Source organism: Clupea harengus, chromosome 10, assembly GCF_900700415.2.
Source record: "Clupea harengus chromosome 10, Ch_v2.0.2, whole genome shotgun sequence".
In the NCBI taxonomy this organism is placed as follows: Eukaryota; Metazoa; Chordata; class Actinopteri; order Clupeiformes; family Clupeidae; genus Clupea; species Clupea harengus.
In genome coordinates, this window is record NC_045161.1 from 9,306,995 (window position 1) to 9,323,095 (window position 16,101).

General features: G+C 43.6%; 2 protein-coding genes across 7 annotated transcripts; both read left to right on the plus strand.

The window, feature by feature from the left end:
- Positions 1-1,548: 1,548 nt before the first annotated feature.
- On the plus strand, positions 1,549-3,132 carry rwdd3 (RWD domain containing 3). Of its 4 annotated transcripts, none has more exons than XM_012839567.3 (4): positions 1,549-1,775; positions 1,918-2,360; positions 2,577-2,674; positions 2,902-3,132. In XM_012839567.3, the coding sequence occupies exons 1-4, from the start codon at positions 1,691-1,693 to the stop codon at positions 3,011-3,013; spliced, it is 738 nt and encodes a 245-aa protein (XP_012695021.1). In that variant the 5' UTR covers positions 1,549-1,690; the 3' UTR covers positions 3,014-3,132. The 4 variants fall into 4 exon arrangements, with proteins under 4 accessions (XP_012695021.1, XP_031431131.1, XP_012695020.1 ...); XM_012839566.3 differs by having other exon boundaries at positions 1,557-1,775; positions 2,559-2,674; XM_031575270.2 differs by having other exon boundaries at positions 1,558-1,775; positions 2,559-2,710; positions 2,902-3,025.
- Positions 3,133-4,062: 930 nt separating this feature from the next.
- ptbp2b (polypyrimidine tract binding protein 2b) lies at positions 4,063-15,015 on the plus strand. Of its 3 annotated transcripts, none has more exons than XM_031575269.2 (15): positions 4,063-4,236; positions 5,515-5,536; positions 5,727-5,751; positions 6,125-6,288; positions 6,455-6,598; positions 6,920-7,084; positions 7,873-7,983; positions 8,114-8,291; positions 9,248-9,319; positions 9,964-10,079; positions 12,003-12,036; positions 12,652-12,744; positions 13,014-13,230; positions 13,329-13,406; positions 13,527-15,015. In XM_031575269.2, exons 1-15 carry the CDS (start codon positions 4,229-4,231, stop codon positions 13,654-13,656), a joined length of 1,557 nt encoding a protein of 518 aa, XP_031431129.1. In that variant the 5' UTR covers positions 4,063-4,228; the 3' UTR covers positions 13,657-15,015. The 3 variants fall into 3 exon arrangements, with proteins under 3 accessions (XP_031431129.1, XP_012695018.1, XP_012695019.1); XM_012839564.3 differs by having other exon boundaries at positions 4,082-4,236; positions 5,727-5,787; XM_012839565.3 differs by lacking the exon at positions 9,248-9,319 and having other exon boundaries at positions 4,083-4,236; positions 5,727-5,787.
- The last annotated feature ends 1,086 nt before the right edge of the window (positions 15,016-16,101 follow it).

A 16,101-nucleotide genomic window follows, 5' to 3' on the forward strand; every position in this document is an offset into this window, starting at 1 on the left:
CAAATGGGGAGTGGTTAATAAATGCATGCAATGCATTAGTCTGTAAATAAATGTAACAGCATTTACATTTGTGAATCGAGAGACATTTATATGTGAATCAGGAAATTAATTTGTGTATAACATGACATTTATTTGTGAAGTACAAAATACATGTTACTACTATTATACTATTCTAACTCCATAAAAATGCTCATGTGGGACTTTTATATTTAAAGAAGGATCAAAAGGCCAAACATGGCTCCACATTGAAACATTTTCTTTGTATGCAAAAACTGTGCAGAATATTGTACCTGAAAAATTCAAAACCATGCTCACCTCCCAGGTGTGGAAGTGATAGAAACTGAAAAGAAAACATCACAATACATCTGTCAGCTCAGGGGTACCAGGCAAATACGAATGCAACCATTTGGGGGAGGTAAGACACTATGATGGTGACCAGGCTGTTGATTACCTACATAGCTCTCTGTCTCAGTCAGTGGATGTCACTCCTTCCAGACAGATCCGGCTTTCTGAGGGCATGGAGCATGGAGATATTACAGAAGGAAATGATTGGAGCTGAAAGAGCAAGCGAACGTAAGGCAAATATATATCCAAGTAATAAATATATCAACCCATAATCCAGTGTAGAACCTAGACCAATGCACAGACAACTATTCTGTATCGACTGTACTTCATTTTCATGTAAACAGAAGTCGTCGACTCATGCTGAAACAATCAGAGAATGCGGCTGTCTTCAAGAAATGGTAGTCATGCTAGACAAAATAGTTGGGTGCTGCAGCAATTGTGTATGTGTTGAAGATTAGGTCCATGATGGTTAGGTGGAGCATGTAGAAGACACTGGGCAAACCACTGCACTTCTTCTGAATGGACACCAACAGCACCAACACTGGCAGGGATACAGGGCACAGCCGGGCACACACAAGCTGCCCTGAATCAAAGGACCCACAAGGCTTTTAGTGCTGAAACAGTCAAAAGCTTCAGTGCTGTTTGTGATGCTGGTGATATGTGAGATTACAGACTAGTGATGAAACTCTTGAAAACCTGTTCAAATGTGAGTAAACATCCAGATAGTTATGGATACTTTGGCCACAGCAAGAGACCCAAAAGAGTTCAGAGAGGCTAAAGTTGTAGCTTATGACGCAAGAGAAACCATCTCTCTGATGGTACCTAGAGGCATTTTTTAAAGCAAATTTAAATATATGTATATTATATACATATAGATGCAACAATACCGTGTGCACACCTGTGTATAAATTATATACTTAAATAATGTGTGTATAGATACTGTATATCCTCTATACTTTCATCTTCTCTCTATATATAAATATACTGTATACATGAGGTTGTGTATTTGACATGCCTGATTCATGGGCTTCTGAGGGTAAACGGTTCTGGAGTGTTACTTGGCACCACTGATTGCATATTAGGCCCTACTAGCTTTTACACATTTTTTAGAGAGAAGATTAGCTTTCTATCATCCTCAAGTCATTCATGTTATTTTTGACTGAATGTTAGATGTAGCTTAGACTGGCCACTAGATGACAGTAGCCTATACTACAGCACCAAGTTTAATCTCAATGCCAGGATATTTCAACAGAAGAAGAAACAAAATCATGAACGAAGGTTCAGTGTTTGCATACTTCAGCCAATAATGTAATTTCGGAGTAAATGTGAAGTATTAATATTTACAATGTCTGAAGTTGCGGCTGACGAAATGTCCGTGTTGTCTGCGATATACTGCGGAAAGGACGAGTTTGAACTGTTGGAAGAATCAGGTGAATGAAGCTCCGCTTGTGACATTCCTACTATTGCAACATGACACATTCTAGATTCATAATAATAATTGATTGATAGACTGTTGTGTAGTTTCCTCCGGCGTATTTCATTTGTGTGTTTATTGTTTCTCATCATTCACAGCTGATAAAGGATTTGTGTTCCGCGTAAAACTTTTGGTGGAGGGAATTCCTTTAAACATTATTTTCCATCTGTCCCCGGAGTATCCGCGGTGCCTACCAGTTATCAGCGTCAGTTCCGAAGACTTGTCCCGACACCAGTGTCAGTCAATAAAGGAGAGTTTGATTAAGAAGGCGGTGGAGTTACAACCGGATCCAATGGTTCACGAACTACTTTCATGGTTTAAGGAGAACTCTTCAGGCTTTATGACGGTAGCAACCATAGCACCGACACAAAAAGATGAACAGGGCACATGGGTTGCTCTGTTGCATTTGGACCACATGAGGGCAAAGACTAAATATGTTAAACTCATTGAAAAATTTACTTCAGAGTTGGACCTAACCGGAAGACTCTTCTTAGGGAGAATCATATTAATTCTCCTACAAGGAGCAAGAGAAAACATTAAGGTAAACAAGAATTTACACTGAAATTCTTTCTTCATCTCTCTCCAGTGATCCCATAGCTTTAATAATAATAGTTGTATATTGTATTATTACATACATATATATTGTGCCTATTAATATATATGTGATTCGGAACATTCTTATAGTTGAGGTTGGTGATGTTCCAAATCAGAAATGTACCTGTTATGATCTCCACCTCAGGAGTATCTACATTTACAGAAAACAGCAAAGGTGGATGTGGATTCATCTGGTAAAAGATGCAAGGAGAAAATGATGAGAGTCCTCTGTGAAACTCCTCTTTCAGACGGCCTCCAACAGTTAAGGCCTTACTTGTGACCTTTAATGACAATTGTGTTAGTAGTCCAACAATACGTTTGCAAATGCAGTACACCTGCTCTGCTGAGGATAATGGGAAAGTTGAACCAGTGCATTTTTTTTTTACAAAACATTTCCCTGTCATGATAAATGTTTGTGAAATGACTGTACAGTATTAGTGCAATGTAGATGAAGGTCCATAACTGTTTTCCCTATATGTGTCATGCAGGTTACCCACATTTGATGTGAAAGAATTTTCAACTCTTGAAGATCTCAAAACAGAATTTCAAGCAATCGGTTTCAAAATGATGTATGAGGAGTTTGTACCCTCATTACTATAACATGTTAACATCACTTCTTTATGTCTGTATGGGTTTGATACTGATCCCTATGGTGCATAGATCTATCCTCTCCATTTGTATTTGGAGAAGAATTACAACAATAAACCACATTTCAGAAATCATGTGTTATTCATTTCTTTTGATTGGGAACTAAATTATCAGATTCAGTGGTACTGTATTTTGGGGGATATGGTGGCATCATTTAGACCATCATGCTAAATCATCATGCTTTAAATATGACCACCGCTTCAAAATTTATTTTTACTTTAAATCCTTACGGAACATTTACAAAATCATTAAATCTTTCGCTACTTGGGACAGTTTGCACATTGTGCATGGTGTCCAAAGATTGCTGCTTGCGGGTTTTTAAAATGTATGCTAAAATAGTGTGCACAGGCATTTATGTAGGCCTGTGTGTTACTGCTTCACACCCTTTAGCATACAGCCGACACAATCACAAAGTATAGTATGTTAAATATTTGGAAACCTAGGGATCTCTCCTATTTAGTGCTGTCAAATAACATTGGTTTACATTCAGAATAGTCAAAATGGGGGGAAGGTAAATAACTGCACATTAGGCAACTACTATTCATTATGTCATTAATGAACAGTGACAGAACGATGAAGTATACTCACATAACCATTACATCTTAAAGGGAAACTTCGGGATTTTTTAACCTGGGGCCCCGTGTCCACATTTTTACTAGGGACAAAAACTATCGAAATTTTTTAACCTGGGGCCCCATGTCCACATTTTTACTAGGGACAAAAACTATCGAAATCCGTCCAATATTGAGTTAGAATGCTAGAACTGAAACAGAAATATATGGTACATATATAACAGTTATATGGTAAGGCCATGGGGCAAGCATCTACGTCAAAGAAACCCGCTTGTTTTCGCCAATAACATGATCATATTCTTATTATAAGCGTCTGACAACATGGAAAGGATCCCTACAGAGATAGACCTGTGTCTGTTTACCTCAATAACTGTAGAAAACCACACTGTCCTTACCGTCGCGAAGCTCTGCCCCTCAACACATTGACAAATACAAGCACGACACTGGCGAACACGCCCCTCTTACGCGTTCTCGGTAATGTTCGCCTTTCTTCGTGCATATGCTGCCACCATTTTACTAGCTACTGTGGTTTAGGAAAGGTTGTGGTTGACGGTCTAAAAATCAGCATCTAAAGGCGGAGAATATTTCATTGGCAATGGATGGGTACGTATGGTTAATAATATAAATGGAAATGGCTTATCCTGTTGTAGCTATTTAACTATTTGAAAAGGATTTTTGAATTGAGGCGAAATCTTATTTTTCAGAACAAACAGCTAGCTAGCTAGCTAGCGGGCCACGTTTGATTTGAATCGGCATAGTGATATACCAGCCCATTAGCTTCCTGATGCGCATAAACTTGCTAAGCGGATTCGCTGAAATTAATACAATATAAAACACAAATTTGTGTTTAAAGTCGTCAGTTTGGTGCATTTACATACTATGCAATCTGTTGTGCTCTATGAGTTTAAGTGATGTCAATAATCAGTCACGCATGGATCTTCCTTGTTGCAAATCATTAGCTAACGTTAGCTTGCTGCGAAGATGGCAAAGAAGGCGCGCTCCATTGTGATGTGAATGAATGGCTAACCAACTAACGTTAGCGACGCCTCCTTTGTCTGAAATCCTTTTCGATTCCAAACTAATCCGGTCTGGATATTATGGTATTGGTAAACACACCGTTTTCATGTACATTTCTGTACCGAAAATAAAGGCATCTGGTAGCATGCATCACCAATTTACCGATTATTTAAGTCAATGCCCTCAATACACTATGATGGCTAACGCTAGTGGCTAAAACACGGAGAACTAGTTAAATGGCTGAGGGCCTTTCAGCAGTGCGACCTTACAGCGTTTATCGCTCATTGTTCCGATTTTTTTACGAGGCTGATGGTTCATCGTGTTTTACGTTCCAAACAAACACAAGTAAACTTCTCAATTGACCTGTGCAACAGCTGGTTTGTAAGATTTTAATTAAATTGGCAATAACTAACGTTACGATTGGTAATGTTAGCTAATTTGCGTGCGCTGGTTGCTAGCCCACCAACGTTAGCTAGTAGAAACAATAACATTGCGTTGCTTGGTTAGTATCCAAGCTACCTGAATTCCACGTTAATCCGTGTTCCGCTATTGAATGTTTTCCAATCGAAGTGTGGCAGATTAGCTAACTACATTGTATTTCTGCAACACAATTAGCCAATTGCTTCAGACACATTCGTGCACCTCCGCAAGTCGCGCCCAATGCAACTTAATGCGTTCTCAAAATAGCAGTAGGCAGAATCCCAGCTCACTAACGCACTTGTTGGAATCTTGGTTCTTTATTCGACCAATTTCCTTTTCATTTGGAAAAGTCGCTGTGTCGTAACATTGTAACCCAACCTTTTTATAAATTGACACCGTTCGTGGACCGCGTGTCTAATTTTCTTTTCTGGTTTGTTTCAACAGTGATGTCGCGGTTGGTGTGAAGGTGAGTGCTAAATACAGCTGTGCTACCAAATAATTGAACGATGTCAAGAGTTTACATGCCACTGTTCTGCATTCAGAAAACTAGAAACCTCATCTTCCATGTGTTAACACTCTTTCAACGCTATTCCCAGAATGTTGACAAGTATGGATTTGTATTCCTGACTTATATTTCCTTCTTTGTTTTATTCTAGAGGGGATCAGATGAGTTGCTCTCAGGTAGCCACTACAACAGTCCCAACTCCTCTGTTACTTGTGAGTTGTTCTCTGAAGAAACAATTCTCCTTTACCCGTCACATGCCATACAGTTTTGCCTTCTGTATTGTGCTGGGGAGGTGGGGGTGCTGTGTCTGCTTTTCTGAATTAGAAATAAGTGCTTGCCTACACCAACAGGAGATTGTTGTGTTTTTCTTTGCCCACCAGCCCCCCAATTCAGCATTCTGTGATTCTCGCATTGTTTTGAGTTTGTAACCTGATATGACGTGTCTTTGCTTTGCTGAAAAAAATATTTCTGACCACCTCTATTGAAAGTGTTTCTCTGTGTACTGCTGTGCACTGGTATGATCTTGGTTGCTCTGTTCTGTTCTCCCAGCGAATGGAAGTGACAGTAAGAAGCTGAGGGTAGAGGAGAACCCACCCTCCCGGGTCATCCATATCCGAAAGCTTCCAAACGAGGTGTCTGAGACGGAGGTCATTGCTCTGGGCCTGCCCTTTGGAAAGGTCACAAACATCCTTATGCTGAAGGGTAAAAACCAGGTACAGAAATGAGTGGACTCAAATACCCTCTCTGAACAGTGATCTGTTTAGACTTCAGTGTACACATGAATAATGGATGACTTGATCATTGACCTGATACATTCAGCTGCTTGGCTGCTGATGTGGTTGGCTGGCTGATTCTTATGTAGACGTTTGTCTGTCTTAGGCTTTCCTAGAAATGGGCACAGAGGAAGCGGCCATCACCATGGTGAACTATTACACGACAGTGACACCCCAAGTGCGAAACGTCCCTGTTTTCATCCAGTACTCCAACCACAAAGAACTGAAGACAGACAGCACTCTTAATCAGGTAGGCGATATCTGCTGTGGACTGGAGCTCCTGGTAGTGCTCCATGTCTAGCTCTGTTAGCTGCTGACTCCTTGCATTCTGTCTTGAACATGAGAACCACTTAATATGTGCTTGATGCTCACATTGTGGTTCTGCACGGTCACGTCCTCTTTGACATTACTGACTCCAAACATAGCTGTAGGTTTGAGCACTGATCACACATTCGCTGCAGAAACTTGTCTAAAGCAAAACCAAACCCTGTCAATGATTGCGTAATGGTTATTTTTAATTATTATTATAATGTATATATATTTTTAATCTCCCTTTCTCTGGCCCTCTCAGCGAGCTCAGGCAGTGCTGCAGGCGGTGTCAGCAGTGCAGGATGGCAGCTCCCCTAACTCCGAGTCCGGAGGCAGTGAGAACGTGCTGACCCCGGCCCCTAGCCCCGTGCTCAGGATCATCATCGACAACATGTTCTACCCCGTCACACTGGACGTGCTACAGCAGGTATTCCCCACCTTTCAACCCAAAACACTCTCCACCCTCACCTCAGACTGCCAGGGGTGTAGTTGTGTTTAAATGTCACTGTTCAGTACACACCAACCTTGTGCTTATCAGCAGAGCCATTCATATTTAATAATGCTTGTTGTGAACAAAAATGCACAACATTTGTACATGGTATGTAATGAAAGAATGGGCCAATACAATGATTGCTTCAGCATATTTGAAGAGAATCTCTGCATCGTCAAATTACAGAACCTGTACATAATAGATTGGTTTCATTAAATGCTTGCTTTTGTCATTGGCAAATCAAATTTGGAGCTGGAGATATTTTTTCATGTTGTCTTTCAACATGCATGCCTAGCTTGCAGATCTTTGAGTGTCTGAACTTTAAAGGCCACTGAACCACATTATGGGCCTCAGGTTGCTAGGTGGCCTCAGTAGACAAAGCCAAAAAAAATCCCTGCCTTGCCAGCCTGCCAATTCCATTTAACATCAGTTGAATTAATCCACAACAGCTATCATGTATCCACAAAGTATTGCGTAATTAATCATTTACTGTTGTATGTGACCGTCCATGAAATGATAGGCTGAAGTTGCATTCTACCTAACTTTTATAGACGGTGATTATTTGCTTCAGCAGTAGTGTGTAAGTTAACATACTGGACGGAAAGTCCAGAATACACATGTTGGACTCCTTGTAATTTCTGTAGCCACTAGTCTCGTGGTCGTTTGCTGAAGAACCTGTGAGTTGTATCAAGATGGGCTTATAACTGAATTCTTGCTGTTCTCAGATATTCTCCAAGTTTGGTACGGTCATGAAGATCATCACCTTCACTAAAAACAACCAGTTCCAAGCCCTGCTCCAATACAGCGAGCCAGTCAACGCTCAGCAATCCAAACTGGTATGTGATGATTGAGAGGGCCCGGCCTCACTGCACACACACCCCAGTGCATTCTGTTGGGATGGCGATGTGGTTTTGCTGTTGTGCTGAGGAGACCTAAAGCATTGTTTTGTGTTTCACCTTCCACCAGTCCCTGGACGGTCAGAACATCTACAACTCCTGCTGCACGCTGCGCATCGACTACTCCAAGCTGGTGAACTTGAACGTCAAGTACAACAACGACAAGAGCCGAGACTACACGCGCCCAGAGCTGCCAGCCGGAGATGGCCAGGACTCCAGCATGAACAAGGACTCCACCTCTCTCCTCGGTAAGTCTCTCCACCCCCCCTCAACATCTCTTCCAGCCACAAATACCATCTCTTCTACCTCCAACAGGCCATGGTCTTTTTCAGTGTAACGTGAAAAGCCAAAGCCTTTTGCCATAACACGCGTCATATTGTTTGATAACCACACCTGCCTTTTAAAATCCCATTTTTCATACGACATGCTTCTTGATTCAACAACTAGCTGCACGTGTGCTGTGTGAGTGAGAGAGGGGGAGGCGCTGTATTCATACATCTTCTGTTTTGTACCTGTGACTCATTTTAGCTTGAGCGCTGAAATTATAGACCGCAGAGAAGTGCTTTCAGAAGTAAATTACTTGAGGCAGAACTTACAATTTTGTTCATCTCAGATAGTTACAGTGTAGGGTTTGTTCAGTTCATTTGTTTTGTGCTTCACATTTTTTAAATCCAAATTAGTAAAAGGTTTTGCAGGGCTAGTTTTGCACAGCAGTGAGTTGTTTTTATTCTGGTGTGCAGTGTAGGTAAGATTTGGTAATGGGTGAATCAGAAGTGGATTGTTGCTTTACTGGTCTTCATACGGCCATTCACAATTCTCATGTCTGTTCTCCATGTTGAATAGAACATATAATTGGTCCGTTATGAATCCATTATTAACTTCAGTCTAGAGCAAGGTTATTAGTGATGTCACAGGCCATAGACAAGGTGAGGATATCTCTATGGAAACCAGAACTTGTAGGGCCATGTACTGTAGGAAAGGCTGCGTAGACCCCTTTTACACACGCAGACACCAAATCTGAAGTGTCCCCCCTCAGCCACCATATGTCGTCCACAGGCCTCTCTCTCTCTTTCTTTCTCTCTTCTGACTTTCTCTCTCTGACCTTCTTACTCCCTTTCTCTCACCCTCTCTCTCTCTTATTCTCTCTCTCTCTGTCTCTCTCTCTCTCTCTGTCTCTGTCTATCTCTCTGCACATTCTCCATAGGTTCTCCAACTGCAGCTCCCTTCTCTAGTGGTGGAGGCTTTTCGTCTTCTCTTTGCCTTGCACAGGGCGGAGGTACCTATGCTTCCATTATCTCTTCTCTCTCTGCCTCTTTCTCTCTCGCTCTCTGACACGTCTTTTCCTAACCCAGCATTGTGTCCCTTTTGCTCATGTGGGAGAAAAAGCACTGTTTTATTTTTGCCACCACTGCATTGGGAAGTAGGGCGATGCAATATGCCCTACTAACATGTGCTCCATAAACTGTGGGCCCCATGTGCCTGAGTGCCATTTCCATGATGTGACTAAAAGTGTGGAGTGATCTGTAGCTTGTGTACCGCCTGCAAAAAGCACAGGTTGGGTTGGCTTGTGTGAGTGTAGATGTAGTCTTGTCAAAGAGGTCTTTCCATGTTTTTATTTAATTACTTTTGTTTTCAAATGTGATATTTTTGTCTACTAGTTGTGTATTTAATAAATAAACATAGTCCACTGACCATAGTTGAGCTAAGTGATGTTACCATTTTTGATATTTCAGACACATGAATAGAATTCTTCTTCTTTTCCTGCCCCTCTTCCTCATTGTTATGTTTTCCCTGCACAAGCCTTGCATCAGTGCACTGGACAGTGGGGTGCACCAGCCGTACGATAACCAACCTCCTTCTCGTTCTCTGCCTCCTTCCTTCCCTCCCTCTCTTCATCTCCCCCTCTCCACCCTCCTCCAGGAGCCATCTCCCCGCTGAGCGCGGCGGCGGCGGCAGCGGCAGCAGCAGGCAGGGTGGCCCTCGCCGGCCACTCGGGCAGCAGCGGGGTGCTCTTGGTGAGCAACCTCAATGAAGAGGTCAGTATGCCTTTCACGCCACGGCAGCACACGCTCACACTACTCATGTGATCGCACACACACACACAGGCACGCAGACAGACACACAGAAAGAAACTATCCCCAAAGCCATTTATTTATGCCACGTCTTCCTCAGTCAGGCTCTTTCATGTCAAGTTCTAAGGCAGTCCCCTCAAGTTGAGTAGCTTTATTAAAGACAAGTTCAGTCCCTCTTAACCATGATTTTAGTAATACAAACTAACCTGGTAGTTATCCTTAAAAGGTGTTCATGACTCCTGTACACATATACATTTGTCTCGGGCCTTGCTAGTTGAAGTTTAGTTCCTATCCAAAGTTCACCTGGAATATCTTCCATAAGACCACATTGAGCAATGTTCACTTGTCTCATTAGTTTGTTTCTCACCTGTCCATACACTCTACACGTGACATTATGAACATGCATTGATACAATCACTCATTCACCTGTTTTACAGTATAACACTTAGCTGCAATACCAATGTAGGGTCTACCTGCAGTATCTCCTCTGCTATCTTTGCAAATGTTGATCTCTCTGTCTCTCTTCTTCTCTCTCCCTCCCTCCCTCTCTCTCGCTCTCTCTCTCTCCCTCCCCCTCTCTGAGTACTAGCTAGCAGTTAACTGTCTCCTCTGGAGGGTCTCATTTCTTTTCTCTTCTGATGCTCTGCTGCTTCTCTCTAAACTATTCACAGTTGGTATGAAATGTGGTAGCCACGACTGTCTGTCTCTCTCTCTATCTATCTATCTATCTATCTATCTATCTATCTATCTATCTATCTATCTATATCTCTCTCTCTCTCCTTGTCTCTCATACACACATTTCCTCTCACTCTGTTTAACTTGCTCTTTCTCTCTGCATCTTTGACTCACTCTCTCTCTCTCTCTCACTCACTCAGTCTCTCTGTCTTTCTCCCCCAAGTGACAGAAGTAGTGATCTCTTTAGCTCACTGTGTCCTTCCTACCACTGCTGTTGCTGCAGCGGGTGGTGTGAAGGCCACGTCCTGGTGCCATAACTCTGTCCGGTGGTTTCATGTGTCCTGCATGGCTACTGCCGCTAACCTCTCTTAACCAGCCTGCCTTCTCATCTCTGCTGCATGACCCTGCCGTCTTACTGCAGTTAGCCAATCGGAGTGTGTGTGTGGGAAGGAGAGAATGTGTGTACGTGTGTGTGTGTGTGTGCGTGCACCGGCCTGCTCAGCCCACCTCTGATCCCAGGTGACTACATTTGGCGTGTTTGGCTGGTTCAGCCTCAGAGGTGTATTGCTGCAGAATCCCCAGAGGAGTGTGTGTGTGTGTGTGTGTGTGTGTGTGTGTATCCAGCTGTGTTCTGAGCCGTGTACTGAGCAGACTCCTGCATTCTTGTGAACTGACCTGTGTATTATTTTTTTTGTCCCCTCCCCCTCCTTCCCCCCTCACCCCCAATCCCCTTTTGTTTATTTTATCCCTCCCATTGCTTTTCATCCTCCCTCTCTCCCTCTCTCTCTGTCCCTCTCCTCTTACCTTTGCTCTCTCTCTCCTCCTGGCCCTTTTGCTCTCCCTATTGCTCTCTCCTTCTGTGTCTCTCTCTCTCTCTCTCTCCCTCTCTGTGTGTCCTGAATGCTCCCCTCCCTCCCCTGCTCCACCCACCCCACCGTGTTCATGCTTGTGCCTGGACCCACCCCCAAACAAACTCCGACCCCAAAATGTTCTTCCTCCTGGACCCCAACACCAACCCTCCTCCTCCTCTCCCCAATTAACCACCCCAACTCCCTCACCCCACCCCTACCCCTACCCCATGCACCATGACCTCCACCTCACCATTCTGCGGGAAACCACCCCTCCGTTATGGACGATCTGTACATCTCTCGGCTCTCTACCTCGACCTCTCTCTACCTGTCTCACGCTGCTTGCTCTTCTCTCCTTCTAAAGATGGTTACGCCCCAAAGTCTCTTTACCCTCTTCGGTATGTTATCGTTAGCACTCTACCTTTCTTTCTCTCATTCTGTTGCTATCGTTTTATTATTTATTTTATTAATCTATTAAGACCTCTCTCTGAGCTGAAGGTAGCAAAAGCTAGTAGTAGATCAGTACAGCCTCATCATATTTTTGTTTTTATTTTTCTATATGAATATATTTTCATCTGTATCTACATATATGTATGTATATATCTATGGATGAGGTTTAGTGATCAGAGGCATCTTTGTGTCTCTGTCTTTGTCCATGGACAGTCTAGATTAATGCATGTCCAGTTTATTTGCATGGAGGCTATCTGGTTTTTAACTGTCGTTTCACGAAGCCCTTTTTTTTTTTTTTTTTTTTTTCTTCTTTTTTTTTATGTCGGAGGGCGTCTCAGTACGATCTCTCTCTTTTCTATCTCTCTCTTTAAAAAAAACAAAACAAAAAACCTGTTGGCCTACTTTGATCGGAGTAAAGCATTTCTATTGAATGTTCCATCTTTTTTTTCACCTTCTCATGTCTACTCTAAGCTTCTGAAGCACTAACTTGTCCTTCATGATTCCACCTCTCCCTTCCTTTCCTTTTCCTTCCTGGTCTCCCTTCATCTGCCTCTCATTTGAAGGCGTGTATGGTGACGTGCAGCGCGTGAAGATCCTCTTTAACAAGAAGGACAGCGCCCTCATCCAGTTATCTGATGGAAACCAGTCCCAGCTGGGTGAGTGCCGTCTTAGTGGGATTTAGTTTTGCGTGACTAGCATTTACCCCAATGTGCATTCTAGATGGTTTCTTGCATTGATATGAAATTGGCTGTTTAATTGCTAATGCTTGGGGGGGGGGGGGGGGGGGGTTGCTAATGCTTGGTTGGAAAGCAGAACTGTTCTTTGAAGACTACCCACTCCCTCCGGTTGTTGCCCATTGCTGGTGTCTCGCATCTGGTTGGTGAGGTTATCTCTGGTTGACACTTGCTACCCTTTTTGTCCTTAGCCATGAGCCACCTGAACGGTCAGAAGATGTACGGTAAGATCATTCGCGTGACCCTGTCCAAGCACCAGACAGTGCAGCTGCCAAGGGACGGCCTGGACGACCAGGGCCTCACCAAGGACTTCGCCAACTCGCCCCTGCACCGCTTCAAGAAGCCTGGCTCCAAGAACTTCCAAAACATCTTCCCTCCCTCTGCTACCATGCACCTGTCCAATATCCCGTGAGTCCTTCAGCGCTACTCACTTCTAATGCCACAGGGAGGTTGTTATGGTGATGATGTGCTCACATGTTCCCTGTTCTGTCTTGTTTTCTCTCCAGGGAGGATGTGACTGAGGAGGATCTGCGATTGCTCTTCTCCAATGCTGGCGGAACTGTGAAGGCTTTCAAGTTCTTCCAGTGAGTTCAGCTGTAGTTTGCAATCCGTATACTGAGGCACGAAAGGGAATCTTGTGGTGTCATTACCCTGGTGATGTGTTTTGTTTTAATGGGAGTTGTTTTATCTGTGCTTATATGCAGAGACCGCAAGATGGCGCTATTGCAGATGGGCACCGTGGAGGAGGCCATTCAGGTCCTAATCGACCTGCACAATTACGACATGGGAGCCGGACATCGTCTCAGGGTGTCATTCTCCAAGTCCACAATCTAAAAGCCCCCCCCAACCCTACCCACACTTGTACCGCCCCCCTCACATACAACACACACACGTACAACACACACACATCAAACACACACACACACACACCCATCCCCCTGTGGAGCTCAGACAAACCCCATCATTCCTTTCGAGACCATATGGATACTGCAGATTTAGCTCCATGTTGCTCTCCTCCTGATTATTTAAATTCTTTCCTGTGGTTTTTTTTTTTTTTTGTGGTTGGCATTCTCTCCCTCCTCCCCTCTATGTTTGGTTGTGGAGAGTGCAGTAGTCCCTTGTTTTAAAGTAAGAATGGATTGACAAAAGTGCCTTACCCAGCAAAATAGCATCATGGTTTTGCTTCCTCCTCGTGTGTGAAGGTAGTCATGTTGAGGCGCATTCTGCTGTGGTGGTGTAAGCAACGCAATCTGTTCTCTCCCTTTATACCATATCCCATGTACCCCCCCCCAAACACACTGTGGAGTGTGGCAGTGATGTCCCCAGTCTCCAGCCTCTAACACTGGCTGAGTGAAAAAGCGATGGCGAACACAGATGACTTCTGGTCCCCCTTGAGCCCTGCCAGATGGCCAGCTTTTCTTTTGAAGTGTAAACTTTGGCTGGCCTTCACTCTGAAGTCTGTGCTTTCAAACAATTCCCACTTTTTTGGGAAGTGTTAAATGGTGTGTAATTTACTTCAGATTTAGATGTTGGACCTAATTTGCTTCTTTTAATTGTTTTGCCCTGTTGTGTGTGTGTGTGTGTGTGTGTGTGTGTGTGTGTGCGTGCCTCCAACACCCCCCCCCCCCTTTTTTTTTTTAAAGAATAGAGCTAAATTGTTTTAAGCATATACTTATGGGTGTTTGCAGTTTCTGGGGTGTGTTGCTATCGCCTGTTTCCTGGGGATGTGGCCAGAGCAAGGTGTGGCAGGCACCAGGAGAAAGGACTGTTGGGACCAAAGTCAATGTGCCTTTAGTCTTACCTTACTCTGCATTGTAAAAGATGTTTCACCTCTGGAACCTTTGCTGAACGTCAAACTATGGACTTCCCCGAACTGAAACACAGCCCCTCCAACACCCTAACTTAACTGCTCCACACCTTCGACCCGGAGTAGAGGCTGGTACTGCTTGTACAGTCCGCTGTCGCTGAGTAAACCCAAACCCAATTGTGTGATCTGAGCTTCTGGGGGGAGCTTCTGTATATTTTCTATTTTGTTTTGAGTTTTTACATCTGTAGTAAATGTAAAGATCAGTATAGTTTGGAAGTGGCACGATTAAACTAAGTTCATTTTCTACCAAGTGAATGTTCTGGCAGTCCCTGTGTACGTTCTACTTTGACCCGATGTAGCATGCTGAAATAAACTCTAGCTCTGTCCCTCTGCTCTCTATCTCTCTTCTCTGTTTCTCATCTGTCTCGTTCTTATTCTGTCACTCTATAAACTCCTCACCCCTGCTTGCAAATGCACAGTTAGATTGGGATGGATGAACATGTCCAGGAAATTCCTTTCATAGAGTTCAGTCTGACTGATCTTAACGGGACATTATAAATCATTAACCAACTCCCCAGGAACACAAACAAGGTGTTTTCAGAGGTAATTTAAAGGTAATCTTCTATGACATCCATGTTTGTTACAGACTTATAGCAAACACATGACAAGGTAATAAATGTAAAAGTAGTTTTTTTTGGGGCAATTTTTTTAAAATTTTGATTGCAGTGGGTCGTGATGGCACACACATTCTGTCAGCCAAGCCCACCATAATGATGATGCAACAGCACAATGAAATGCAGTAAGTAAACATGAACTCTGACTAAGAGTGAATTACAGTGGAATATAATATATACATTTAGTCTATAGTCACTGTTGAGTGAAATTAACAACAGCATGCGGATGGTTTCAGGATGTATAAGATCTACACCAACCTCATACCTACCAATCCTCAGTGGAATCCCACCACCAGCAATCCGCCGCGAAGCAGCCTGCCTAAACCTTGTACAGAGAGCTCAACGCAGAGCCAGCCACCTACTCCATCATGACATCAACTCAAACGACCCACCACCACACCTACCGCTCAGGGCACCGATCTCTGCAAGACTTCGGGGTCTGCTGCATGAGGCAAATGGTCAGCCACCTGGATCCTGGACCATCACACAATGGACCAAACAGTGGGTCTCAGCCAACACTAAACTACATGGCTACATCAAAACACCGTCCACAAGGCCTGCAGGACACACCCTCAACAGAAACTCCTGGGTACGACTCAACAGATGCCGAACAGGACATGGACGCTTCTGAGCCAATATGCACAGGATGAACCTATGTGATGCTCCAGACTGCCCCTGTGGGGCCCCAGAGCAAACTGCTGATCACATTATCAACGACTGCACCAAGTACCAGTGCCCTGGCCTTCAGGCACTGTCTACCCTGAACAATGAAGCACTAGCATGGCTCGCGGACACAAT

Bases quoted from the DNA above. Each gene is read 5' to 3' on its own strand.
- ptbp2b (XM_012839564.3), top strand. The intron at 7,984-8,113 runs GTATGTGATGAT...ACCTTCCACCAG, and splicing joins ACGCTCAGCAATCCAAACTG to TCCCTGGACGGTCAGAACAT. The intron at 10,080-12,002 runs GTCAGTATGCCT...CTCCTTCTAAAG, and splicing joins TGAGCAACCTCAATGAAGAG to ATGGTTACGCCCCAAAGTCT.
- rwdd3 (XM_012839566.3), top strand. From the start codon at position 1,691: ATGTCTGAAGTTGCGGCTGACGAAATGTCCGTGTTGTCTGCGATATAC. The intron at 2,361-2,558 runs GTAAACAAGAAT...TCTCCACCTCAG, and splicing joins GAGCAAGAGAAAACATTAAG to GAGTATCTACATTTACAGAA. The intron at 2,675-2,901 runs GTTAAGGCCTTA...TGTGTCATGCAG, and splicing joins CTTTCAGACGGCCTCCAACA to GTTACCCACATTTGATGTGA.